The sequence below is a fragment of the Varanus komodoensis genome, unplaced genomic scaffold, assembly GCF_004798865.1.
Source record: "Varanus komodoensis strain SLA01 unplaced genomic scaffold, ASM479886v1 scaffold18_3, whole genome shotgun sequence".
In the NCBI taxonomy this organism is placed as follows: domain Eukaryota; kingdom Metazoa; phylum Chordata; class Lepidosauria; order Squamata; family Varanidae; genus Varanus; species Varanus komodoensis.
In genome coordinates this window covers 14,780,646-14,806,417 of record NW_025335549.1, presented here as the reverse complement: position 1 = coordinate 14,806,417, position 25,772 = coordinate 14,780,646, and the positions used below count along the sequence as shown (strand labels likewise).

Here is a 25,772-nt window from a genome sequence, read left to right as displayed (position 1 = left end):
AAATCGTCCCAGATTTCCACTTGTTAACTCCAGAAATTTTGAGCAGTTCTCAAGCCGATGAGAAGTTCAGCTGTGAGTGAAAGTACAGACAGTCTGTTACCATGAAAAGGGGTTATCTTTCGGGGAAACTGGCAGAAACACTGTGGATTTTAATGAAGGCGTGGAAGTGAATGAGGGCCTCTCACACTGGCTTTCCAACCTGTGCTAAAGCTTTAGGGCTACCACGGAGATCAGGGTGAGAAGTCCTTTCCCCCACCATCCCCTTCATCCTGAGCAAGGCTCTACGTGTCTCTCTGCTTCCATAGCCTCACCTCTGTCCCAGTTGGCCTCCTCTGAGCTCCTAGCATGTTCATTCAGAGCACAATGCATAGGAAACTGAAGCGTGTCTGGCTTTATTTTCGGCTTCACAATGCAGCAGAGTTCAGGATGTGCGCATTATTCACGGGGCTGGATATGGGGCAGGGGGAATGGAGCTGGCTGGCCCCAAAGGTGACACCATGTGTCTTAAAAAAAGAAGACTCATTTAGTTTCCAAATGACTACAGTTGAGCCATTCTTTGTCATCCTCTTGCATCTCAAGCTTTTCGCACAGATGGGAGAGGGGCTGTCATACCAAGAACACACCATGCCCCCACCCCTAAGTTGTTTTTCTCCAACAATAAGAGCAGGACAATTTGCTATTCTCTAGAGAACACCATTCAGTTTTTTTTTCTCTTCACTGTGAGCTGAACGAAGCTGCTGGCTCGAATGCGCTTTGGATAAAGCTGAATTATGGCCATTGCTGCCGGGGTTTCACTAGGAAAATATTGATGGCTGGTGTAACAAGAGTTCCCTCGCTGCCTGTTATCGGGCTCGGCCAGCTAAAACCTGGCAATGGAAAAATCAATAGGCGTTAACACGGCCACGCCATGGCTCTGGGAACGAATGTCTGTCTTCATAATTCTTCTCGTGGCTGTCAGAGCTTGTGGAGTAGGTGAGGCCTTCTCGAGTGGCCAGCTGCAGCCGCTTGGAGTAAGGAAGGAAGCCCCCTTCCTGTTTGCCTGGCTTATCTCAGTTCTTGTTCGCAGTGGTAGCCCGGAATTCACAATGGGAATGGGACCCTCCACTGATAGGGACCTGATGCGAGGTTTTCCGGTCGAACTCCTCTTTGATGCCAGCTACTGCTGGGGACGAGGGGTGGTGGTAAGCCTGGCTTGAAGGAATGGGGCTCTGCTGGGATCCCCTGAGCGGAGCAAAACACCCTCGGCGCTTCCCAGAGCAATTTTGCACTCAGACATTCAACCAAAACGTCTTGTAAGGCTATGCCCGGGTTGCAGCATTTAGAAGTACCAGATGTAGAGGAATCATGGAAGTTTCCTGCATGGAAAACTAGCACAAGGAGAAGCATTCAGTCAGTCCTCCTTGCTGCTGTTTTACTTCTCCGCATGCAAGGAGTCCGTTTGCCCTACAGGTTTGCTTCATCAGCATCCTGAAGAGGTTCAGGAAGGCCATTATTCCTTAATTACATTGCATGTATAAACAGATCCTTATTTTGTCTAACTGGAGAACAGCTTTTCCATCCGATGGGTGACTTAGTAAATCCAGGGCCAAGAAGCAAAATTCAGTTTGGTGCTGAGTTTTTGCACCCAGCGCTCCACCAACGCAGCCACAACAAGCAGAAAAATCCATGGACTTAACATTCGGGCTAAAAATGGCACAAGTTTTACTGTACGGGCTCCGTTGCTTGCTACTGAATTCTTGAGGCAATATTTCACATAGCTTGTTTTATAAAAAGGAATGGGTGTGGGAAAGGAACTAAAAAAAACAGGTTTGGGAACTCTGACTCGTGAGTCCTATTCTCGTCCATGGCACTGACTCACTGCAGTACGGACACAGGAATGTAAAGTGGGACTCGTCCTCTCTCGCTTGTAAAAGCAAAAAGGGGAAAAGACGGTTCTCGTCTGTCTTTTAGTCTAGAGTTTTGCTCCCTACTTTAAATTCAGGAAGTTGTCCGATGGCCTTAGTTGCTTTGTTCCTGTTTGCTGCTAGATTCATCCATTGAATGTGCAAGTGGGAAAGGAGCGTGCTAAAAATAGATGTTAACTTTGGCTTTAAGAAAATGTGTGCGTGTGTTGCAACAGAGATCGTGTTAGAAGAGGCATTCCCCCTTCTCTGTTGCTCGTGAGGGAATGCCTCTTCCAGTAAGCCAGTGAGGTCGGCGCCTGTGAAATACGTGTCAAACTTTTGAAATCAAACCTTGAGCCACTTCCTGTTCCACATACTGCTCGGTGACTATGGGTCACTTGTCCTGCAGTCTTTCATTTCTTTTCTGTCACTTCCTCTGCTACTAGATTCCTTTGCAGTTATTTTAAAAATCACATTCAGTTCAGGGTGTGATCCTACTCCTGTTCAGACTGAAAAAAGTTTTGCATGTTGGCTGGGGAAAGCTGGGAGTTGTAAGACAGTGTTTGGCTTAAACATGCCTAGGATTGCACCTTTACTAGGCTAATAAATCTGATTTGCTTCTGTTGAAATAAAGGGAAGAGGAGCAGGATTAAGCTAATGGGGGTCTAGTCTGACCCTAGCAATTTCCCAAAATGGAGCGAGGAAAATCTCAGCCTTTTGCTTGCGCCAGTTCAAAGCTTTAATCAATTTAATCTCACAAATTAATCAATTTAAACTCTGCTGTCCCACTTAACATTTTTTTGCCCTCATTTCTGGTGGCCACCTAGCACTCTGTATGTTGACTGAGAGCCCAGGATGGACAAGTTAGTCCAAACTCAGGAAGCCACCTTTAAGGAGAAAGTCTACCATCTTGGTTTGGTAGCTTTTCAGACACCTCACACAGCCAAAGTGCTGTGTGAATATATTATCAGGAGCACTGAAAAATACAATTACTCAAGCACAACAAACCAGGAGTACGGTCTACCTCTGTCTGTCTCAAAATTGGCCAAGATGGTAAGGATTGGTTTCGCCTTTACATCCAGATCTCCATCCCTGGGACTCTTTAGAACTTCCTTTCCTGGTTGGTATGCAGAGATCTCTGTTGTTTCCCCTCATTTCTCTGTTCTGCTTTCTCAAACTGGCAGAGGGTGGGGGCAATGTTGTTTTTAAACTAACTCAATTATCCTGCCAAGCTTTTCATACATTTCATTTCTGGTGTGCCATCTTTATCCCCTTTGTGAATGTTTTTGCATTTGCTTTTTTAGATACATACCACACATCTAAAATTAGGTTATGAACATGGAGCATTGTCTGCTTTTGTTCTGTAATGTTCAGCACACATTTCTGCAAACTTCACACATACCTCCCTCATACTGTTGCTGATGCTTAATTATGTTTTATAAATAAATTCACTCTGATCTTATGGATGCATGTTTTGCTGAAATGTTTGCTCTTAGCAATGATTGTGGAGGACTTTATTGAGTCATGCAACTGGGAAGACGTTTCCCATGGCTGCTCACCACATGCATCTGTAGGCATTTCACGAAACATGGATTTTATCCAGTGCATGAGGCTAGTGTCTACTTTCTACCCCACTCCCATCATGCACTGTCTGTCCCTCCCCTCTCCTCTAGGGTTCTTTGAACTTTCTTTTCTTCCAGGTGGACCGGGCTTGTGCTCCTTTACTAGCTTTGCCCTGCATAGAAGGTCCAAAACAGTTGGGGATGACACCAATACGGAGTTGTAACCATGCGGTTTTGGACGTCTACCCAAGTAGTACAACATAGACACACAGTATGGAAACAGTCAAAACTTTGATGGCCTTTCTGATACTCAGTACTGAAAATAAGGTTAGCAAAAATCTTCTGTGGTTTGGTTCAGTGTTGGTATTTACAGACATAAACAGTGCTTAATTGAGCATATGTAATTGAAGTCGTTCACAAAAGTACACAGTCGGTTTAAAAAAAGTGGAATTCCTCATGATGTCGTAGGTTGCTGAAATGCCTTCTGGACACAACTGTGTTCTGCACAGTACCCACAATAGTCTGGGTGGTGGCTCGTTTTTAACAACTAAAATGTTAGGGCAAGAATGGTAGAAAAATGTGAAATGAGTTGTGGACCAAGCCAATAGTGGATTCCACACTGAATTCCCTTCCCCACCAAATGGCGTTGACTCCGGCTCGAGGAGGTTCGCACTGCTTGCGGGCCAGACAGCAGGAATACCAGACATTATTTAACCAGAAGCTCATTTGATCCGACGTCAAACCACTGGATTGATTACATTCTACCCCTCCCTCTCAGGCCCTCCTCGTTCCGCAGAGTCTTCTGCCGAACCAGAGGCCGCCTGGGTCTCACCGGTTACTCCAATTATCTTGTGTCTCATTGGTCCTGGTAACATTCCAACCCTGCTTCTCCCAGTCCAGATCCAGAGTCTTGGCATGCTGTATTCTGGGAGAAGTCGGCTCAGCCCCTCTGCTGGGTGGGAGGGCACCCACTGGTGTGATCCTGGTCCAAGCCACAGCCCTAGCTGTAGCTCTCAGCTGGGCGAGGGAGCAGCACACAAAGCGGGACAGAAACATAACGAGTCTGAAGGGGTCTCCCAGGCCATCTAGTCTGACCCACAGCTCCAGCCGGCTCTGCTCATGGAACACCCAGCATGTGGCCGTCCAATCCCGGCTGTTTTCTTTGATCCCCACTCATGAATGCTGGCTGCTGCTTGAACCCCAGAATCCCTGCTGTTACCACCAAGTCAAGACCCACAATACCAGAGAGAATCCACTGTAGAGCACTGCTCTCTCTTCCCCTCCACTGGGAGGACCAGTGGCAGGCTGAGTGCTTCCTCCCCAGGGAGGGAAGCTGTGGAGAGGGCAAAGCGACCCTGGTCAAGGCAAGGGAGAGGCCCCATGCCCTAGAAAAACCCTCCGGCCTTTTCATGTGGGATCAGGTGGGGCAAGAGGTTGGGATACAGCACCACCAGGCTTCTGATCGTATGTTAGAGTGCCCTGCACACTGGGTACCCAGGTCGGTATGGCTCTGCACACAGAAAGGCCCAGAGCCGTTAGCCGGAGAGCATCTTTCTTACCACCGTAAACAGCAGCGATGAATCAAAGCAGGGAAGATGGTTTCCAAGCATGTTCGCTAATATTTAACCTTCACGCGTTCTCCCTTTGTTTGTTGGTTCATTCTTAGGGAGGCATGGAAGTATTGGCTTGTGCAAGAAGCATTATTATGGGTAGACTTCATTTGCAATCGGTGCGTTTGGTATGGGACTTCTGGTGAGGGGCATTTGTATGACTGGTTCAGGAAGTGTTGGACGCCCTTCGAAATCAGCCTCGTTTGTCCTCAGCAGCCACGCTACATGTCGAAAGGTTAGTTTGCAGTGTCTGTTAGCTGACACGAACCTGGGAATTATTTGATATATTTAAAAGTTGGCACACATTTGCCCCATAAAGGCATGAGGCACAGAAGTACATGAACCAATTGACATGTAGCCAATCTATTTATTTTAGGATCGGTGGAGTTTTAATGTTTGTAAACCACCCAGAGAGCCCTCTGGGCTGTTGGGGTGGTATATAAATGCAATAAATAAAATGAACAAGGGCACAGTTGTTGCTTCGCAGTAAAAATAGAGCAGGGTAGACTTGGGCCTGCTTATCAGTTTCGACATCTTCCCGAGTGTTCACAGTGGGATGCTCTCCTCTTGTTTTTCATGAAGCCCACGGCTTTTCTGCACAGCGTGAGGTTATCGCTGGGTCGTTTCCGCTGAACTCTCCGCTTGGGAGAAGAGCGGGACGTGGCTAGCACTTGCTGCTCTGCCGATCCATTTTTGTGTGTCTCCTTTGTGCTGGGAATATGCAGCCCTGTTGCCAAATGATGCAGTCGGAGCTCCTGGGTCTCATTTTGTGGGGTTGCCTCCCATTTTCTGCTGACCTTTGTTTGTTGGTAACCCGAGGCATCCTCATTATTCCTCTGAACCCCGAATTAAGGAGTAGCTGCCATCTCCAACTCTCGCTTGTTTGGAAAGAGCCGAAAACTGGTTGGAGTGGTCTCGGTATGCCATGGCATGCTGGAAGTATGTCCTGGACCAGGAATCCTGTGGCACTGAGTGTCCACTGCCTTCCAGAAGGACTGTTCCACATTTTGCTGTGTGACAACCTGGAATTAATCAACACTGTCATCTCCCGAAGTACACAAGGCACACGACTCTGTGGAGTTGCCAAATATGTTTCCTGTGGCACAAAAGTTAAGTAAGCAACACCAAACCGATCCTTGCTAGTTGCAGAAGCAGTCGCCCTCTTCACAGCTGCAGCTTTCCTGGATTATCTCTGGTGCGCCCCGCTGCCTCCAGAAGTCACATCCCGCACGTAGTTGAACGGAGTCCACCTGTGTGCAATTTGAGCGCCGCATGAGCTCCGATTAAATGCTTCTGCTTCTGGAAGGCCCGGAATTATTAGTTGGAGAGCAGATCTAAGTAAATGAAAACCAAGGAATTAATCAACACTGTCATCTCCCGAAGTACACAAGGCACACGACTCTGTGGAGTTGCCAAATATGTTTCCTGTGGCACAAAAGTTAAGTAAGCAACACCAAACCGATCCTTGCTAGTTGCAGAAGCAGTCGCCCTCTTCACAGCTGCAGCTTTCCTGGATTATCTCTGGTGCGCCCCGCTGCCTCCAGAAGTCACATCCCGCACGTAGTTGAACGGAGTCCACCTGTGTGCAATTTGAGCGCCGCATGAGCTCCGATTAAATGCTTCTGCTTCTGGAAGGCCCGGAATTATTAGTTGGAGAGCAGATCTAAGTAAATGAAAACCAAGCAACTCACTATAGAGTTGTGCAGAAGCACCAATCAGGCATCTTGAAGTATTGGGGTTGAGAGAGAGAGAGAGAGAGAGAGAGAGAGAGAGAGATAAGCGATTACACATATGGCATGGGATTTGTCATTTTGATAAAACATTAGACGTCTCATACAGAGCTGGTGTGGCACAGTGATTACTGAACACTGGCCGGCAGCAACAGTTTGCCAGGGTTTCCGGCAAGATCTTTTGCAGCCCAAGCTGGGGATTGAACTTGGGACCTCTGCATTCCAGCCACATGTTTTGCAGCGTGCGTCGCTTCCTTATTGATAGAAAGATTTTCTGCATGGCTCATTGGATCTGTGATCTGTAAGCTACAATCACTAAAATAAAGACAAGGTTAATGTTTTCTATTGTGTATCTCCTGCCTAAATCTAGAGGCTCAGTGAGGCTAAACAGCCGCAATTCACCTGTATGTGAATGTTTCCAGAAATGCCCACATTTTCCTGTAATTTCCAAGAGCCTTGGATTAAACTGTGCAGGATTTCTTAGATTTAAACCATTGATAAAATCGTGCTATGAAACTTCTACCTGTATCCATGCCAAAATGTTTCATGGTTGAAATCTGTGGTTGAAGAGATTCCTGTGTTGACACACAAGCGAGGCTTACTGAATATCTGCATTGCTTTTTAGCGCTCATTTGTTTGAGGGGGAAAAGGACGACTGCCACCAATTAAAATGGCTTTTCCTAAATAGCTATTTTAAACAGGGCCTATCTTGAAACCTGTGTACTGGATGCGGCTGCTGCAGAACATGTCTGTCTGGTTTCTGACTGAGCCCGGCTTCTAGGAAGCCCATGACACCAGTCCGCCTTCCTTCCAGTTGTGCTGGCCGTGCTGGCTGGGGATGTTGGGAGTCATAGTCCAACACATCTGCCGCACAACAGGTCAGGGGAAGCAGCGTTTTCGGGTCTACCTGCTCCCAAAGTCCCATCCATCTTTCTGCTACTAACCGTTTCTGTAAAGCAAGTGTATAATTCCCGCGTGTTACAGAAAAGGGCTTCTCATCCCGGGAGCTGAGAGAAGTTCTTGTCAGCCTCTGTGTTTTCTTCTCGCTGAAGGAATCTGGTATGGCTTCCTGCTGTGTTTAAATTGCTTTGGGAGTTATGTGGGGCTTTTGGTCACAGCCCTGACGATACTATAGAATTGAGAGTGTAGCTCATTCCCATTGAGAAGAAGCCTACAGCTCATTTGCATCCAGCTAATTAGCACTGTGCCAGTGTAATTAGACTGCTTTTGAACTCCAGTGTTGTGGTAAGCCAACAGGTGAAACAGAGCTGGGATCTTGTTTGAAAATAGCTCTTTTGCAGTTTTGTTTAAAAAAAAAAAAAAGCAGAACCTCCCAGATGGGATTCCTGCAGCACTCAGAAATGGGATTCCTATAGCACTCAGAAATGAAGTAAAGGCCTGTTTCTTTAGAATCGGGGCACGATATGCACTATTTCCATCTGTTCAAGGAAGGCTGAGTGCCGCTGTGAGCACGTCCTGGAAAATATGTCCGTTGTCCTTAACGCTCACCTTCGCTTGTGCCCGTGATTTACACCACAGAAAGAAAGCATTGGCATTACATGCATCGTGGTCTTTTCAAATGCAAGAAAGACGAATGGTGAGAAAGAAACAGCAGATCCAGCCTTTGACCAGGACAGGTTCACCCTTGTGCGTTCATGAAGGGCTATGCTTCTTCCCCATGTGCCTGCCCGCCGAGGTGGCAGTCCTGCTCCGGGAGCCAGCCCTCTTCGGAGGAAATTGGGGGGTAGCGACATGGAGAAGCGCCTTTTCAGTGGTGGCCCTCCAACTGTGGAAGATGCTCCCCAGGGAGGTTCACCTGGCACCGTCACTTTATTCCTTTCGGCATCAGGCAGAGACCTTTTGATTCTCCCAATATTTTAACAGTTAATTGGCTTTATCTTTGATTTTATCATTAAAGGTCGGATGCAGTGGGCTGTGTGCTTGTTGTATGTGGTTGTTTTGTTTCTTTTGTTTTCTGTAAGCCGTCTGGAGACTTTAGTATAGGACGGCATAGAAAAGCTTTAAATAAATAAATAAATAAATAAATAAATAAATAAATAAATGACCTACCTCACAGGGCTCTTAGGAGGATGAAATGAGGGGACTAGGGATGTTGGGCTTGAACTCTCTTGAGGAAGAAAGGATGGATATAAATGTGAGAAGTCAGTGTCTGGGTGAAGTACCACAGTCATGGCCGAATTATTCCACTGGCCGCTAGGAATGCGTTCTTCTGGCCGGCCTCCAGTCAAGCGGGGTCCTTCGAGCTGACTCATCCACAGGGAAGCCCATCCGTATCACTCACTCCTCTCGTTTTGTTTCTCCACAGTGCCCTTAAAGATAGCCGATTCCCCCCAATGACGAGGGATGAGCTGCCGCGGCTTTTCTGCTCAGTGTCTCTACTTACTAATTTTGAAGATGTCTGTGATTACTTAGACTGGGAGGTAAGGAGCTGTTTCATACGTTCATAGAAGAGAGAGCATCGTTTCATAGAAGGAAGCACCATTTATCTGTCTCCCCTATTCAGCAGGCAATGCTCTACATGCTGAGATGGAGAAAAAGGCTTGCAGCTCCCAGCATTCTCCAGCCAGTGGTCCCCACTGGGGAATTCTGGGAAAGGCAGAATCTTTTTCTGTCTAAGCATGGGCAGCACCGTGTCCTAAAGCAGTTTAGCAGCATCTTGCTGCCTCACCATCATCTATAGTCAGTTTTCTACTGCAAGTGGGTAAAACACAAAGAGAAAAGAAGGTGCTTAAAAGTCTGTGCTTAGTCAAGTACCAAACGCTCTTCTAGGGAAGTCAGACTGTTGACTCCCAACACGCACCGTTGGGGTGCCAAGGTCAAACGCCAAGGTCAAATTTTGTTTTCCCCAACCACCCTTAAATACACCCTTATCGACTCGCTTTGCCAGCTCTAAGGACCATTTCCCACCTAGACAAGAAACCCGTGTGTTGCCTGTCCTGCCTTCACTTACCGGTGGGAGCCATAGAATGGCATGAACCTCCGTAGCAAAAACAAAACCCCCAAAGTTAAAACAAGCAAAAAAGATGTCAGGGAGAAAAGATTTCTAGTCTAGCTTTTTCCTAATTTCACAGCTACTTTGCAATGCATCGGAATCGTCTCTGTCATGTAAGAAGTGGCACAAACCGCAGTTTGGACTTACTGTCTCAGAACAAGGCCTTGGAGTGAGCTTTGACTGACTGAAGCTGGCGCATCCTTTAACAAAAGTCCCGCAGGCCACACAGTAAGGACTGCATAAGAGCACTTTGTCTCTTCTCTTTCATATCCGTCGTGGGGACAACGGCAGGCACATCAAACAGTTATCATTAAAAGCCACAAAACAGGGATTTTGTAAGCCTGAAAAGCTCACAGCAAAGGAGCAGTTGGCCAGGTCTTTCTGACATCTCCTTGCTGCAGTGAGCAATTTACATTACAGTGGGAGTCCGGATAAGTTTCCGAAAACATGTCAGTTGCAACAATTATTCATACGTGGTAATCGCACAGTGCCACACACGTTCCAGCATTCTGTTTTGATACCCCTGTGATGAGTTTGAATGCAAGGTCTTCAGGGTTCCTAAATAAGTGAGCATATACGTTTTTTCCCCTATCATGCAGGGTTAAAATATGTAATTTGTGCAGTGGTGTGTTTTCACCGATAAGGTTATAAATGGTCTTTAGGGTCAGCCCTACACCGAGTCAGTTGTACAATGCTAGTTAACACTGAGAAGAATTTCCGGAGGGCACAATCAGCAGGACTTTCATACTGGAGACGCCACTTCTCTATTTAAAAAAACAAGTCTGAGTGGCAGCAGGCAGAGACTGAAGGACTGTGGATGCAGGATCCAACCCGTCTCTGGAAAATCTACTGACTTAGCAGTTTCCCAAGCTGCAGAAGGAGGAATGGGCCAGTTGCTGTACTGCTGCTTCCAAACATTAATAATCCTAAGGACGTTTTGCATGCAGCTTTGCACGCTGTGAATCGGCTTGCCCCGTGTGAAGCTGCAGTTTCCTTGGCTTTTGCACTGAAAACAAAATGCACCACATTCTTAGACAACATTTCAAATAACAGCAATTAATAACAGGAATCTAAATATGGATCTTCTTGAAAACTACATTTCTGTTAGCTATCCTAACATTTTCCAGGAGCAAAACTGTAAAGGATACAATGCAGCACACCGTGAAGAGCATTAAGTTCTTCCAATACACACTCGAGGTGTCCAAACAGCCAAAATATGGTTTCGGAGCTGATCAAAGTAGCGATTACATTATGCAATTTTGCATGTAAATGAGTAGATGGAGACACAGTTGGTGCTAGTCTTTAGTTTGTGCTGAGCTTGGGTTGCCCATTTCTTCTGTGACATTGCCAAGCATCTGCCTGATGGATATCCCCAGGATGGAGCAGAGCTTACAGCAAAGTCTCAGAAGGGTTTTCCAGATCACTTTGTAACAAAGACAGTAAAGGGTAACAGCTTTTCCTTGCAAATCCTAGAGAAGTGCAAACTGGCAAGAACCTTGCTGTTTCGTACTCCATGTTTTTCCTTTTCTGGAGAAGTTCCTCTGTTCGTTTGGTTCTGAATCGCTAGTCCACTAAGGTGTGGGAGGAGTCCGTGCATTGTCTGTGAAGGAAGCAGGTCCTTTAGACAAAATAGCACATTCCTTTGGAAAACCTGCACCCAGGGAAGGGTAAAGCACCCCCCCCATTTCGCCCTAGAAATGCTCTCATCAACCTACCCCCCCCCCTTCAATTTTCCTTCTGTAGGTTCACTTCCAGTCTCCAAGCCAAGGCTGGCAAGAATGGGGTAATGAACACGTGAGACTAGAAAATAGCCTGGAGGAGCATTTGCAGGAAGCAGACTCTGGGCAGGAATGAGCTGGAGCCCAGGTTCCCGCCAGGGACTCTTCTCCAGGAGTGCTTCCTGCCCCAGAGAGAAAGTGAAACTGCAGCTTCATTTTCTGCAGAATCGCTGAGCACCTCACTGTTTCTTTCCTCAATTGTTACTTGTTAGATGCAACATTGAGCATCAACAAAAACCACTCCTTATTTCCACGTAGCAGGAGCATTTAATTGTTGCCCTTGCTGGTTCGGTCATCATTCCCAATTCTAACAAACGCAAAAGGGGGGATTCTGGAAAGACAAGCAATTAATTGTTAAAGACCCTTAAAAGATCCTAAAATACATTTTTAGAAAGCAGGCATTGATTTGAAGGGCTCACTGAGGGGTTGTCTAACGTTCAGTTTGGCTTGGACTATCATTTCTTCCATATTTCCTATTGCACTAAGTTATTGCTTGCTCTAAATGTAACCTGAGGCAAGCCAATAGCAGCCTTTCGGAAAAGAGGAACTTCGTTGAAATGTTAGTTCGTAAAAGGATGATGCATCACTGTACTGACCCCTTAAAACTGAGACAGCTTATGTCATCCCTGTTTCTTTTAAGGGAACTGCAGTTATGCAATGTGAATGGCAAAAAGTCATTTCAAGATGGCTAGAATATGACCTAACGAGAGAAAGTGGGTCTTCCACCGGGTAGAACTGCTCATTTCCAGCACATCCCGAAAGGTCATCAGCCCAGTTAGGAGATCTTACTTCTGTAGGTATGCGGTCGGTGATCCTGTGGGAGCTAATCCAGCAATTTGCTGATGGATGCAAAACTCCTTCCAAATTCCGGGTGGCAATGGCTCCGCCGTGCCATTTGCACTCTTCTGCAGACTGACAGCAGGTTCGTTCCAACCTGCCAGTGAAATACCGTCCCTGGCTCAGGGAATTGGTCTCTTCAGCAAGTGCAGAAATCGGGAGGCCTCTTGATCTGTAGAGATTTCTCGCATGGAAGAGGGTGAGTGAATTGGCTGCCATTAGCTCCCATGAACCTTTTTGAATTGCTGCCACTTTCACCTGTTGTGTAGCTATACTTTGCACGTTTTCTGGCTACTTGCCGAAAGGGTTACTTGGGACCATTAAGGGCCGGGCCGGGCCAGGCCATTCATCCATCCATCCATCCCCCCACAGCATGGCTACATTTGACCCACACTGCTTATCAGCCTATACAGCCGGGGTTCTTACAGGGCTGGGGCACATGGGCTGCTTCCCATCACAAGCAGCAGGAACTCTCTTCCCTTCTCCCTTCTCACCCACAAACTTTGACAGCATCTTAGCACACCAAGTGAGTACCAAGAAGTTGGTTGCATTTCCTAGAGTGAAAGAAACCCACATGGAGGAAATATCTGTATTCCTGGAAGTCACACGTGTTTTGGTGGCAACCTGCCTGAGATCACTGGCCCATTGTACCATATCCTGGTGGAAAAGCACCTGCTTTGCCTGCAGTTGTCCCAGGTCCCATTCCGATGTCTCCAGGTGAAGCTGGGGCTGACCTCGGCTGAAGCCCTGAGGGTCTGCTGTCGGTGCATGTAGACCAGGCTAGATGGGCCTGTGGCTGGACTTGGTGGAAGACGGCTTCCGAAGGCATCTTTGTGGGTATGCTAACCATGTCAGACATCGTTTCTTCCATGTTACTTTGACTCTGGAAAAGTTGAGGCTGCAGAGCCATTACCAGAAATTGCACAGGCCTGCTGAGGTTTTCCCACTGACTGCATATGAAAGGACGCGTGTCTTATGCAGTCCTCTTCCATCCTTCTGTCCTCGGGTGTATAGTATCTCCAATATTGTTTCCTCTAGTACCATCTCTAGAAACTTTTTTCTGGAGCACAGCTGGACCCATATTCAAAGTGGTCCTTCCTAGCTCAGCATCAGAAGTTCTCAGGAATGTAGGATGGCTGCTCTCCATCCCTCACCTTCTCCATTCCTTGCTGTTCCCTCTCCACACCACACAGTTGGCTTTCTACTCTAATCCTTTGCCAGGCTTAGTGTTTTCAGGCCCTGCATTTTCCCGACCTGAGTATAGCGTGAAGATAGGCTTCAAGACCTGTACTTCTTGCTTGAGTGCTGAATGTTACGGGATAAAATTCTAAACTCCCGTGGTTTAGGAGATTTCTGTTCATCCTGTATCTGAAGCCAACAAATGCCTCAGGAGACACAAGACATTATATTAGAAAGATTAACTTGCACAATTTTATGAAAACCTAGGAAAGGATCATATTGACTGTACAATTCTGTTTCTCCCCAAACACTTCCCTGGTGTTTGTCCTTTAATAATCGTAAACATTTTTCTCATTGCAAGTCAGCACAGGCAATTTGATGGGAAGCGCCAGATTGTTGACATGGATTTAATTTGTAGAAAATCTACACTTTATTGCAACTTAGGAAGAGAGCCAGACCTCTTAATCCACAAATGGCTGAAGCAAAGAGCAGCTGACAGCAGTGGGCAAACACTTAAGTGAATATTTCTTGTGTTGGGTCCACGGTAGACCTTTTTCCCTTGGTTCTTCATTGCATCTTGTAGATAGTTAGGGCAAAATAAGAGAGGGCATTCAGATGCACATGATGAAACGAAACAGCTTTGTCTTCTCCGTTAGGGAACCCTGGTTGCCTGGCTGCTCATTCAACAGAAAGTCACAGAATGTCAAGGGAATAGACGTTAAATTGCACACCTGGAGATCTCTGCCCTTCTGCCTGGCATGTAAAGGGTGTACATAGGGTAAAAATCATTCACAGACGGTGGAATCCCCTATCTCACCTCCAGTTACGGCAAGCTTACAAGTGGTTCAGCTGTGGAGTGCTTTTTTCCAAAAGCTGTCCTCACAAAGCAAAATGCTATCAGGACTGGCCTGCCCTTTTTAAGCGTCATCTGGAAATTAACTGTTCAGTTTCGATGGGAAATTGCATTATCTGGACCTGGTGTTGTCTTGAAAAGTTGTTTTGAGGCAGTTTACTGTTAGGCGATGCTAGGAGTAATTGGAACTTTTTGATCTAGTCACTTTGCTTATGTCCATCCATCATGTGTTTGAGAATGAAATCCTTCTAGATAAGAGAACAACAATCTCTTCTCTTGCTCCTGGGGTGGGTGGGTCAGTAACATCTTTTCTGTGCCAGCCTTAATTTGCTAGATGCAGCTTCTCAGAATTGTTTGCCAAACCCAAGTCATTGGTGAACAGACTCCTAAAGCCTCTCCTTTGAAAATCAGGCAACTAACAGTAGCATTCCCTGTGCAAGTGCCTTAATAAGAATAACCTCAAAACCTTTTCCATGGAGGATAGCAATTCTTCAGAAAGGGCCAGTAGTCTTTCCCAGACCGCGTACAGGGCTGTCCCTCTGTACCCACTCATTAGACCATTTTGGGTTTCTCCACAATGCATTAGTGTTTACACTGAGACAGTTTTCTAGAATGTCCTGACCTGTACAATCCTATATTTCAGTTACTCATATCAGGGGGCTGTTTCTTGTAGTGGTGAACTTCCTGCTTTGCGGTATTTATTTATTTATTTATTTTTCGATTTATATCCTGCCTTTTTCCTACAAAGGGCTCAAGGCAGCTTACATCTCCTCTGCCATCTTATCCCCACAACAACAACCCTGTGAGGTAGGTTGGGCTGAGAGTCTGGGGTCATTCTGTCCTGCTTCCAGATAAAAGCTCACCTTCCCTGCCATCACGAAGGAGAACTGGGATGTATCAGGTCAATACACTGCAATCTCCATACATGTACGTTGACGTTGCGTTTGCTTGTGGTATGTGAGTGTGCAGGGTACTTGCACATCGTTTCAAAACATTTTAATCTTTTTTAATGAAATAATTCTTGAGGCCTCTAACAACTATAATTAAAGCAACAATAAAAACAGCATAGTAGCTGCTCCTTCCAGAGAAGCTAAATGCTAATCTAAAAACAATTAAGTGTAGAAAGCGAAAAGTACACACAGGCTGTATTTGGACATAGCACTAAACCATATATTTGGTCCTGCATGAATCAGTCTCTGCTTCCCCAGCTGTCTGGGAGCATCTGATTGCATTTTAAACCAAATGCAGTTTGTCATTTCATCCAAAGTGGGGCACACTGTGGTTAGTTAAAACTGGTTTCTCTAAACAAGCCATAATCACATAATGTTTTCCGATCCTGGCTTGTTCAGATGAGCTGCATTTAAAACTCCAGTCCTCAGTTTGGGCAATTCAGCCAAGAGTAGGCATATGTACTGAATGCTTATCTTTATAGCCAAACCCAGACACATACAGGCAGTCGAGTGCATCTTCATTACAACTGAGTCATTCCCAACCTGGTGCTCTCCGTATGATTTGGACTACAGTTCCCTGAAATCCTGGTGCTGATGGAAGTTGGATTCCAAAATATCTGGTTGATCCAGCTAGTGCTCATGATGATGTTTTAGGATCATGTCCACAGAGTGTTGTCAACCTTGCGGATAACATGAATTAGGACCCATTTCAACAGAAGGAGAACACTTGTAGGATTTTTATGTAAGAAACATAAAGAGCTGTACCATCCATCTGTGCTACATTGTTCTTCCATTCCTCTCCAGCACTCCAAATGTTAGCTCTTGGACCCTTCCACCTTTCCAGGCAAACAGAGTGACAATTGTATCCTTTGGTGGTTGGTTGATCAGTTGGAGTTTTCTGTAGGCCATGAAGATATGATTAGGAAAGAGTGAAAATCCCATTAATAACTAGTTGTCCTGAGCTGAACCTAGAATTAGCTGCTTTAAAAAAAAGCGGGGGGGGGGTCAGAACTCTTCTTCAAAATGCAGTTGTTCATTAAGTTTGGAATTAGCCTGTGTAGCTTGCACTCCTGATTTTTTTCACACAGTTAACCCTGGGTGATCTGGTTGTCCTGTACCATCTTTTGTGTAGCAGTGGCACAGATGCTGTTGTTCACTCCAGAGTTGAGTTCAAATCTCAGTCCAAAGTGTTTCCTGGAGAATTGACTTTAGAATTCTTAGGTGGATCAATCTCAGCTGCAAATAATATACAGGGGAGCCAACGCAGGACAAGAATGTGAGCAAGGCCAGGTGCATTCTATTATATTTGCACCGTGTCTGCTTTTTAAAAAAGAAAAATTGTTCTTTGTCTTGACGGACAATTCCCAAGACTCCAAGAGCACACCAGCCACCTCCCCACTGATGCCAGATGTTTCGATTGCCTTATTTAGATGCAGCCTGCAACCAATTCCAACACCATGGGAACCCATTATCCATAAGCATACGGCCTACTCCATGGCAGTATTTCTCCATGCAGACTTATCCTCAGAGATGGTCAGGAGGGATGGTAAGGAGAAGAGAAGCACTGTGTTTGAAGCCAGGGGAAGCAGGTTGTTGCGTGGCCCCACTAACCCGGGTCACATCTAGCAGGCCAGGAATTATGCCCAAACCCTGGAGAGCACCCCGAAAGGGTGCATTCTTCAAGGTCCTGTGTCTTTTTCTGCAGTCTCACACTCTTGCCAGCTCAGGGGCAGGAGAAGTAGCAAGGGAAGCCTCCTCAAGCACAGGCATCAATGGGAAACCCACATCCCCCGGTGAAGAGTGCGTGGAAGAGAAGCTCAAGAACTCCCCCAGATAGACCTGGCCCTGCTCATGGGGGCTGGCCTTTCGCAAGACTCTCCCTCCTGCAGCACTGGTCTCCAGCTGCCCTCCATCTAGGCAGCCTTGGAGAAGCCTTCACCTTTTTGTGTAGCTGTAACACGTGTGTTTTTGACTCTCTGCCAGTTTACCCATTATAACTGTCACCAGCACCTGAAGGCTGGAAACGTGACTTCCTGGATCAATGTTCAGAGGTGTTAAAAAAATGTTCTCACCAGAAACTTTATCTCAAATGGAAGGCCTTGTACCTTCCAGCTTCATCAAGGATAGATGGCTTTCGAGTTAGCTCACAGGAGAGAAGAGTCTTTTTTACTAGGAACTGGCAGAAGTTCCTTGAGTTATACAGAGGAAAGAAGGTATTGTGTTTTTTAAGAGTTCAGCGGTCCCTAAGGACACAGAAGATGGCCAGTGTTCCAAAGTCTTTAGCACATGATGGCATGCCAGTATCCAGATGGTTTATGCTTACTGCATGTCTCTTGCCTAGCTCCACAAAACTCTGACCTCATTCAGTGCCTCCAGTTGCTGGACCGTTTGGATGTCCTCCAAGCCACTTGAGACTGAAATGAATGGTTTGCCATGGGAAGGACTCTGGGGATTTCTTGCTTAGCCTTTCAGCACTGGGTTTCCAGAGCCACTGAATTCCTCCAAGCTGGCTGGCCACTTGCTGAACTAGTTTGCAGTCTTAGTTCTAGCGTTTTGGTAAGTCTCGACTGCTAATGCTGAGCAGATGTGTCGGATGTTGGGTGTAGCAATGCTTCGGTCACTTCTGACGAGAGGACTGGAGCAGATGCAGAGCTGTGCAGGAGACACAGAACCGCACTGGGCTTTTCATGGGATGCTCTCGTGGACGTTTTGCACTTCCCGGTTAGAAATAGGTTCCTTTCCCTTGTTTTTCACATCCAGAGAGGTTCAATTAATGTGCCCTTCTCAAAAAACACACACAAAAAGAGGAAACCAGAGCAGAAACTGAGAGCTTCCAAAAGCAAAGTAGTAATGTGGAACGGACTCCTCGGGGTTTCTATTCCAAACAGTCTTTGGTGTTTTGGGTTTTTTCCTTCATTTTTAATGCACTAATAAAGCTGCCCATTTCTTTCAGGTGGGCGTACATGGCATTAGAATAGAATTCATCAATGAAAAAGGATCAAAACGCACCGCCACCTACTTACCGGAGGTTGCAAAGGAGCAAGGTCATTGTTCCCACTTTATCTCATATGATCTGGTGAAGAATTTAAACATACCTAGGAACTTAAATGCAGTGTTTGACCTTGCACTGATGTCAGATGATGGAGCAATACTTTAATCGTAAGGGATGACTCTTCTTTAAATGCCACTTATGTAACCATAGAAAATAGGGCCCTTGCTATCAGAATGCTGTCATAAATTGCTGCGATTCAGAAATGTGCTACAATCGTCCAATTGATCCACAAACTGTAGCAGGTTGTTTGCATAGCCGTAGTAACCGAATGTGGCTTTGCCACACACGGTCAATACCAGCGATACGGGAAACTCTCTTGAACAAGCGATTTTTCATGACAGTTTCATTCACCCATTGTTGCAAGTTTCATTTCGTCCAACTGTCACTGTGGAATTTAATTCAGTGTGTACTTTGCCCTGGTGCTGTTTTATTGGAATAAGCAGGAGGAGCTAACATGATTGACTTCTATGAGCCTCTTCACACATGTTTTTAGGTGTGCTCCTAAAAAAAAAAAAACACAGATGCAAGGAAGTTCTTTGGAAATATATATCATGCAGGTCAGATAATGAGGGCTGGCTGAATTTGCCCTGCCAATCATACCTGGAGGCACAAACTCAAGTCTGCTGCTGTAAGATGCAAAATAGCCCCTTTGGCCCTTGGCCAGTGGCGTAAGAAGCCACCATAGACATGGAAAAAGACTGAGGTGACATACGGCCTGAACTTGCAGACAAAGTCTTGGGCCTTTCAGCTCATCATTTGGGAAAGCTTTGTGACCCTTGCAATTGCCTCGTACGAAATGAGGCTGTCAGCAGATCCTTGCCTGCTGTCCTTGTATCGAGCTGCTCTTTCACGTGTCGCTAGATACGGGTTTGCCATTTTTTAAAGAATACACAGGAGTGACCCTCAAGCAATTCCTTGGGGTGTGATAGAAGAGACCACTAAGGATAAAAATGAAAAAGCCCAATGCTTGCTCAGTTGGTGTCTTTATGTACCTTCTGCAAAGGTCTCTTGGGATACAGATTTGCTGGAGTTACAGGGTGTGGTGTGAAACATCCCATCTGTGCAGACTTACGAAACCACGTCACGGATGGTACACGGCTGTGCTGGGGAGGCCGCTTGGTTCCTTTCTGCAGGGCATTGATTTTCTGACTGTTGTTATTGACAAAATGTGAAGTTACATGTTTGCTGTCCACCATTTTCTAGTTGTGTAACATAGGTTTGACTTTCAGGACCATTGGAACGGGCTCTTTCCAAGCCACGATTGTTATCAGTTGGCCATGTGCAGTCCCAGCAAAACTGGGGAACAGAACGGTCCATTCAGTCCATTTGTCCTGCCCTCACCCCCTTTGCATCCTCACGATAACTCTGTGAGGTGGGTTCAGCTTGTAGGGCTGGGGACTTGCCCAAGGTCTCCCTGTAAACTTCACAGTGGATCAGGCCTTGAACTGGGGTCTTAGCCACTACACTCCAACGTTCCAGCTCAGCTTTCCCAGTGTTTTGGACTTCAGCTTCTCTTTGCTCCAGGCAGTGCGGTCAGGAGTCAGGAGTGCCACGAATTGTAGTCCAAACATGTTGAAGGGCACCAGGTTGGGCACAGCGGCTCTGACCGCTTCTCCTGGATCCTTCTCTACTGATTATTTCATTGCTGTCTTGCCTTCTGTGCCCCCTCACAAAGAACAAGGCAACCCATGTGGTCCTCACAACAACCTTGTTTGAGGCAGCTTGTGCTGAGTGAGGTCCGTGGCTGGCCCAAAGTCAGCCGATATGCTTCACACGGCCAAGTGGTGACTAAAACACGCTGCCCCCCACCTTGATTCCTGGTCCCACATTCTAACCACCACGACCTAGTAATTGGGAGCAGTTCGGTGCTAAGGTTTGAGATGCTGGCGTTTTTCGTCTCAGAGGCGCAACACCATCCAGGATTGCCCTTAAGCTGTTGTGAATACATTTACATGTATTCTTTGAGGAGAGTTATTCCCTCTGCACAATTGCTTGCTTTAAAAATGACATCCAGAAAGCAGAACTGTGCCCGCTGTCTAATTACACACCGAGGTACTCTCCTTCATAGGCAAAATAAGGCCAATTTCTTCTTGCCTGCCACCTGAGCAGGCCCGACCCTGGAAATCTAGCTAATTATTCCCAATGGTAATACCTTGCTATGCCGTCTTCAGTGTCTTGTTTTCTGACGCATTTTTTTCTGATGAATCTCAACAGGATGGGACCATATTCAGACCATAGATTCCTTATTAAGGAAAGGAGGCTACAAGGCTCCAATTACAAATGATTTCAGGAAAACAATAAAACTGACCAGGTAAGGAAGTGTTTTGCGACTTGGGTCTGATCTGTATTTCACATGTGGTCTGTTTTCCTGTTGACGGTACACCAGCCGCATTCTGCAGTGTATCCCAGGAGAAGGGCAGGAAAGGCTTGGGGGATGATAGAGCACCTATTATGGACGGTTCTTTGAGAGCGGCCTTTTCTTCTCAGGGTGTGTTGGCCGCGGCCATTCATTGGCTGTCATCGGACCCTCCTGGGATGCTTTCCACATGAGGATGGCGAGAAACTGCTTGGAGGACGGGGGCCCAGCACGTGTGCTGTGCGCCCGGCCTGTCCGGTCTGTTGCAATCTCCCAGAGCTGCACTGGGGTTATGCACCTTGTAGGCAAGCAGCGCTCCTGTGAGGGAAGGGGTAGTTCTTGCCACCTTTACGGGGCAAGAGAGGGGCCATTTGCAGGGAGAGCCCTTGATGGTGCAGTCAAGGACTTTCTGCCCAGGGTCAGGCTACCCGTTTGGAGCCAGGAGTTGGAGGTTCTGGCACACTCTCACATGCAAGTGGATGTGGGTCTGTGCCCATCTGTTTCCAGTCCTGGATTTGGGATGGAAAGAGCCGTGGATGTCTGTGCTGGGAAAGGCATGGCGGGATTCTCCCGGACCTCTTGGCAGCTTTCAGGACCTTCGGGCACCAACTTTCTGAAGCTCCTTGAGTAGACGAAGCTTGGGAGCCAGTGTCGTCCTTCCTGGAGGGCTGGTCCCAGAAGTGGGGCTGGAGGTTCTGCCCCAGGACCTTCAGCTCCTCCAGTGCTGCAGAGGTCCATCTTGTCCCCCATGGTTCGTAGCGTCTGCCTGAGACCGTTGGATCAAGCAGCCAATGCACAGGCTGACCTGTGTTTTCTACCTGCAAATTGCACTGAGTCCCTGGAGCTCTTGACATGATGCCCGGAGATGTTTTCGAACGAGACGAGCTAGACGAGACAGCAGGTGGTGTTGGTAGTGGTTGGCGGATTGCAGAAGGCTCTGGATGAGTTGCGACCACTGACGGGCACTCCAGGTCTCCGGGCTGTCTGTGTCGGGGGCCAGGAGCGCCTCTCTCCAGCTTAGGAAGGTACCATCTGTGACTTGCCCTGTGGAAAGCACTTCCGGCATCCGGCATGCATACACTACTCACCTCTGGATCACTATCCGTACGCTTTGTGTGGAGCTGCCTTTAAAGTTACCCACTGGTATACAACGTGGCCACTGATTCGGGCTCGGTGGGCAAAGCACATCACACCAATTTGTTCGCTGATGTGTTGCTGATCGGTACATTTCCAGCCCTAAGCGGGTTTTTGCCATTAAGCCCCAAACCAAGCATGAGTGATGCTGCCAATCCTGCTGCCCCCCCCACCCCAAATGCGCAGTCTTGCTGGGCTCTGTGGAGCACACCTGTGCATTAAAAGCTCCCCGGGCACCTTGCTTGAAATGGAAAAGTGGCTTTTTTCCTGCTAATCTTCCCAGTAGGCTGGCCGGCCTCTGTGATGGCTTCTAGGAGAGGGAAATTGGCGCCTGGGCTCTCCACAGCTACTTACCTGTGCCCTAAACGATTTGGGGCCAGGTGAGCATGTCGTGAGCAGAGCCAGCTGGAGCCGGGGGTCATACTAGATGGCCCGGGAGACCCCTTCTGATTCACTCTGTTTCTATGTTTCAATTTGAAGGGCCCCAGGAAATTGGCTGTGTATTAACACCAGCCTCTGAGCCCCCATTCTTACACTCACATTTACGAACAATCCCATTGGTGGGATGGTACCAGACCACAGTCTCTCCAGGGGATGTGCAGGTGACCCTGTCAGTTGCAGCGGCTTAAGAGGCTTTGAAAACCCACCTGTTTCAAAGGTCTTCCAAAGCGTGGTACGGTCCGTGTTACTGCAGCACTCCGAAGAGGAGGTCACTAGCATCCCCTGAAGGCCAGGGACAACCATTGCCTCCATCTCCAGAGCACTCAAGACTGCCAGTTTCAGCCGCCCAAGTGCCAAGGGAAGGCGGTTGGGGCACTGACCAGGGTGCCTGCCGGCTCTCTCCCCCTACCCAGCAAAGCCCGCAAAACTCTTCCCCAGACAACCTCAGAGAAGTAGCCACGACGGCTGCTTGCAGTGTCTTGAGGGAAGCCTTGCAGTAGTTCCTGAGGCTGGACCCAAGTTGCGGCGTCATCCCATGGCCATCTGGCCAGTGTCCAGCAGCCAAAGGACTGGGCTGCTGATTGAGGTCTTGTGTTGCAGCTTCATTGCTGAATCTTTCTCTGGGAGAGCCTTATATACCAGTTATTTAACTCCTTTCCTTTTTCCTTTTCCACTTTTTGTCTTTTTGCTCGGCAAAGTTTTATTATGTATGCATTTTTATTTCTGTGCGTGCATTCTGTTTTCTCCTTTGGTTGGACTTGGTCCAGAAGGGCAGCTGTCTGGCAGACAGGGAGTTCCTGGGCCTAGAATGTGGAGTCTTCAGCCTCAGGAAAAGGATGATGCTCTCTTAACAGAGGGCGGCAGGAGAGGCCCACGGCCCACTGGTTCTTCATCAGCAGGCCAAGACAAGACAGCCAGGTGCTGGGGCAGTTAAGAGCCAGAGCAAATGTGATGCTGAATGCCTGAAGTTAACATCCCAAGCAGGGCCAAGACTCATAGGAGCCTTGGAAGCCTGCAGCTTTCTCCTGCCAAAAATCACCCCGGGGAACTGCATTTCTTAACAGCGACCACGAATTAAATGCATTTGTGCTCAGTGGCAGGGCTGTTTTGGCCTTCCACTAGCAGCCGCATGGGCCAAGCGCTCAGCACCATCATCCTGGCCTCCTCTGAGGCTGAACTGAGTAGGGCTACAGCCCCCCGGCCCTGGGAAGTTCTCTGCATATTTGACTGCTCTTCCAGTCCCTTCTTGTTATGCGTTTCCTATCTGGGGACTTCCTTCTCACTCCATCACAGTGCTGGGCTCCGTCCAGCAGCCAGCACTTAAAATCAGGCAAGGGTACTTAGGCTGCAGCTTCCCCATCCTTTGCAAACCAGAAAAGTGAGGAAATCTGCTGGCCGCACACTGCAGCTCTCGTCTGTCAGTAGCCTGTTTTGCTTTTAAGGGAGCCAAAACAGCAGAGTACCACCACCATTTTCCTTTTTTTCTTGAATGGCTGCTGCAAGTATTGGAGGCCTCTTCCCATGGTGGAAAAGCCCCAACGTGTAAAGGCAATCCTGGGAGTGTTCCATCTCCTGGAGGGAAAGAAACGTGCATTGCCTGTGCAGGGCACGAGCTGGGGTGACTGCCTGCCATTTGATCTCCTGTTGCTCTCTTCCTCCTGGCTCTCAGGATAGTCCCACTGTTCTTCCTTGCTTGCCATAAATACCACATCCAAAGCGCTGCCAAGGCATTGGGAACATGCGATTGTAGCCACGTTTGCTAGCAGCCGCTTACTTGAGCATCAAGTGTTGGGGAACCCTTAGAGCTGCCCATGCAGAGGTCAGAGGACCTGGAATACAGCCTGGCCTGGGACTCCTGGGTCCTTGGCTCTGCCACCGCTGGGGATTCCTCTCCGTGCTCGCTGGTATTTACTGGCTTGCACATGGCCTGCAGGTGCCTTCACCTTCACCTTGGCCTTTTTGTGACAATTGGTCTCAACAAGTTTGATGGACTTAAGGAGCTGTTATTAGGCTTTGGTGACATGAATCTGGGTGCGGGTTTTTGTAGAGCCCGTGGTAGCTCCATCCTCCTACTCTTTAGATTACATTTTGGGAACAAAACATGCAGAAGTTTCTAGTACTTGGTAGGGAAGTTGCTGCAGTCCAGTGGCCATCCTAAAGGTTGCAGGGACCAAAGGGACATTTTGTGGTGTCATTGGCAGCTATTCATAGATCATCCTTCCCCAACCTTGTGCTCTCCAGAAGCTTGGGGCTACAGCTGCTTGCATCCCTCTCATGCTGAGTGGAGTGGTCCAAAACATCTGGAAGGCACCAGGTCGGGGAAAGTGTCATAAACCACGAAAAAGGTGTAAAATTCAGGTCAGTGTGGCAACTGCTGTTGTACATCTGTTTTTAGGAAATTCTCTGTTTTGGAATCAGAGGGTCTTTCCTCTTAGCCTCTCTACCCACAGAAGGAGGCCTCATTGTAACCACTCATAATCTGGTTTGGATACAACTAGAAATTCGGGTCAATTTAAAAGGTTCCAACCCCGGGCAGCTGCGGTGTGGGGGGGGGGGGCAGGTGCGGGTGCTACTGCCTGGACATGGGTGCTTAATAACAGTTTGGTGCTCGGCCTGAAATAAGCCAAATTCTTACTCCTCGGGTGAAATGAGCCGCACCCGCAAGGCATTGGACCAGCTGCCACACCTTAAGGTTCAGAGGGGAACCAGGGATTCCTTTGGAAATCTGGAGCAGGGAACACCCCACACTCTTCCCGCCAGTGCAGGAGGTCCCTCTTCCAGACCTTCCTGGGGAATTGCCTCACCGGTGCGTGCTTGGCTGTAAGTCGCTCATTCTTTCAGAAGTAAAAATGCAGCTGCACGGTGCCAGATCTGCCGTGGCCGAAACCAGAGCTGATCTAATTTACCACTGCCTCCATGGTCATCAAAGATTTGTTTCACATTTTGTGTTGCTGTTTTATAAATCACAGCAATGACAATAATAAAAGACTGTGTTTCTGCTCCTTTGGGACAAACCATCTTGAGATAGCCTACAACGAATGCTGAGAACAAAGCAGTCGCAAAAAAATCAGTGCTGGATGCAGTCTATCCAAAAGCAGCTTGGCAGAATTTTTTTAACGGGGTCTTTAGGGACTGCTTAAAAGCCACAAGGTGGCAGGGCAGGCTGAGAGTTCTCAGGCTGGAATTCCCCCGGCGAGAGGCCTTCCTCTTGTCACATCTTGCCTGTCGTGTCATAAAGGAATTCGTTGTGCAGGTCTAATCTCCGCCTCTTGCAATTAATTGGTAAAGCCCAGATCACACCCACGTGAGTTCATCCTCCAGCCCTAATGATCAACTATGGAAATCAGCAATGGAAAGCCGGCATCACCTTGATTTGTGAAGAGGTGTTTCTTTG

At 47.5% G+C, this 25,772-nt stretch overlaps 1 protein-coding gene across 4 annotated transcripts in view; it reads left to right on the top strand.

The window, feature by feature from the left end:
* The window catches only part of AMMECR1 (AMMECR nuclear protein 1), a 65,864-nt gene that overhangs the window by 35,336 nt on the left and 4,756 nt on the right, over nt 1-25,772 (top strand). For 2 of the 4 annotated variants that reach the window (XM_044427346.1, XM_044427345.1), the window contains 3 exons: nt 9,112-9,226; nt 18,349-18,439; nt 20,662-20,758. In XM_044427346.1, coding sequence (XP_044283281.1) covers nt 9,112-9,226; nt 18,349-18,439; nt 20,662-20,758 — 303 coding nt within the window. Of the gene's footprint in view, nt 1-9,111; nt 10,027-12,216; nt 16,942-18,348; nt 20,759-25,772 lie in introns of all 4 variants that reach the window. The other 2 variants (XR_006414450.1, XR_006414449.1) reach the window with 2 other exon arrangements.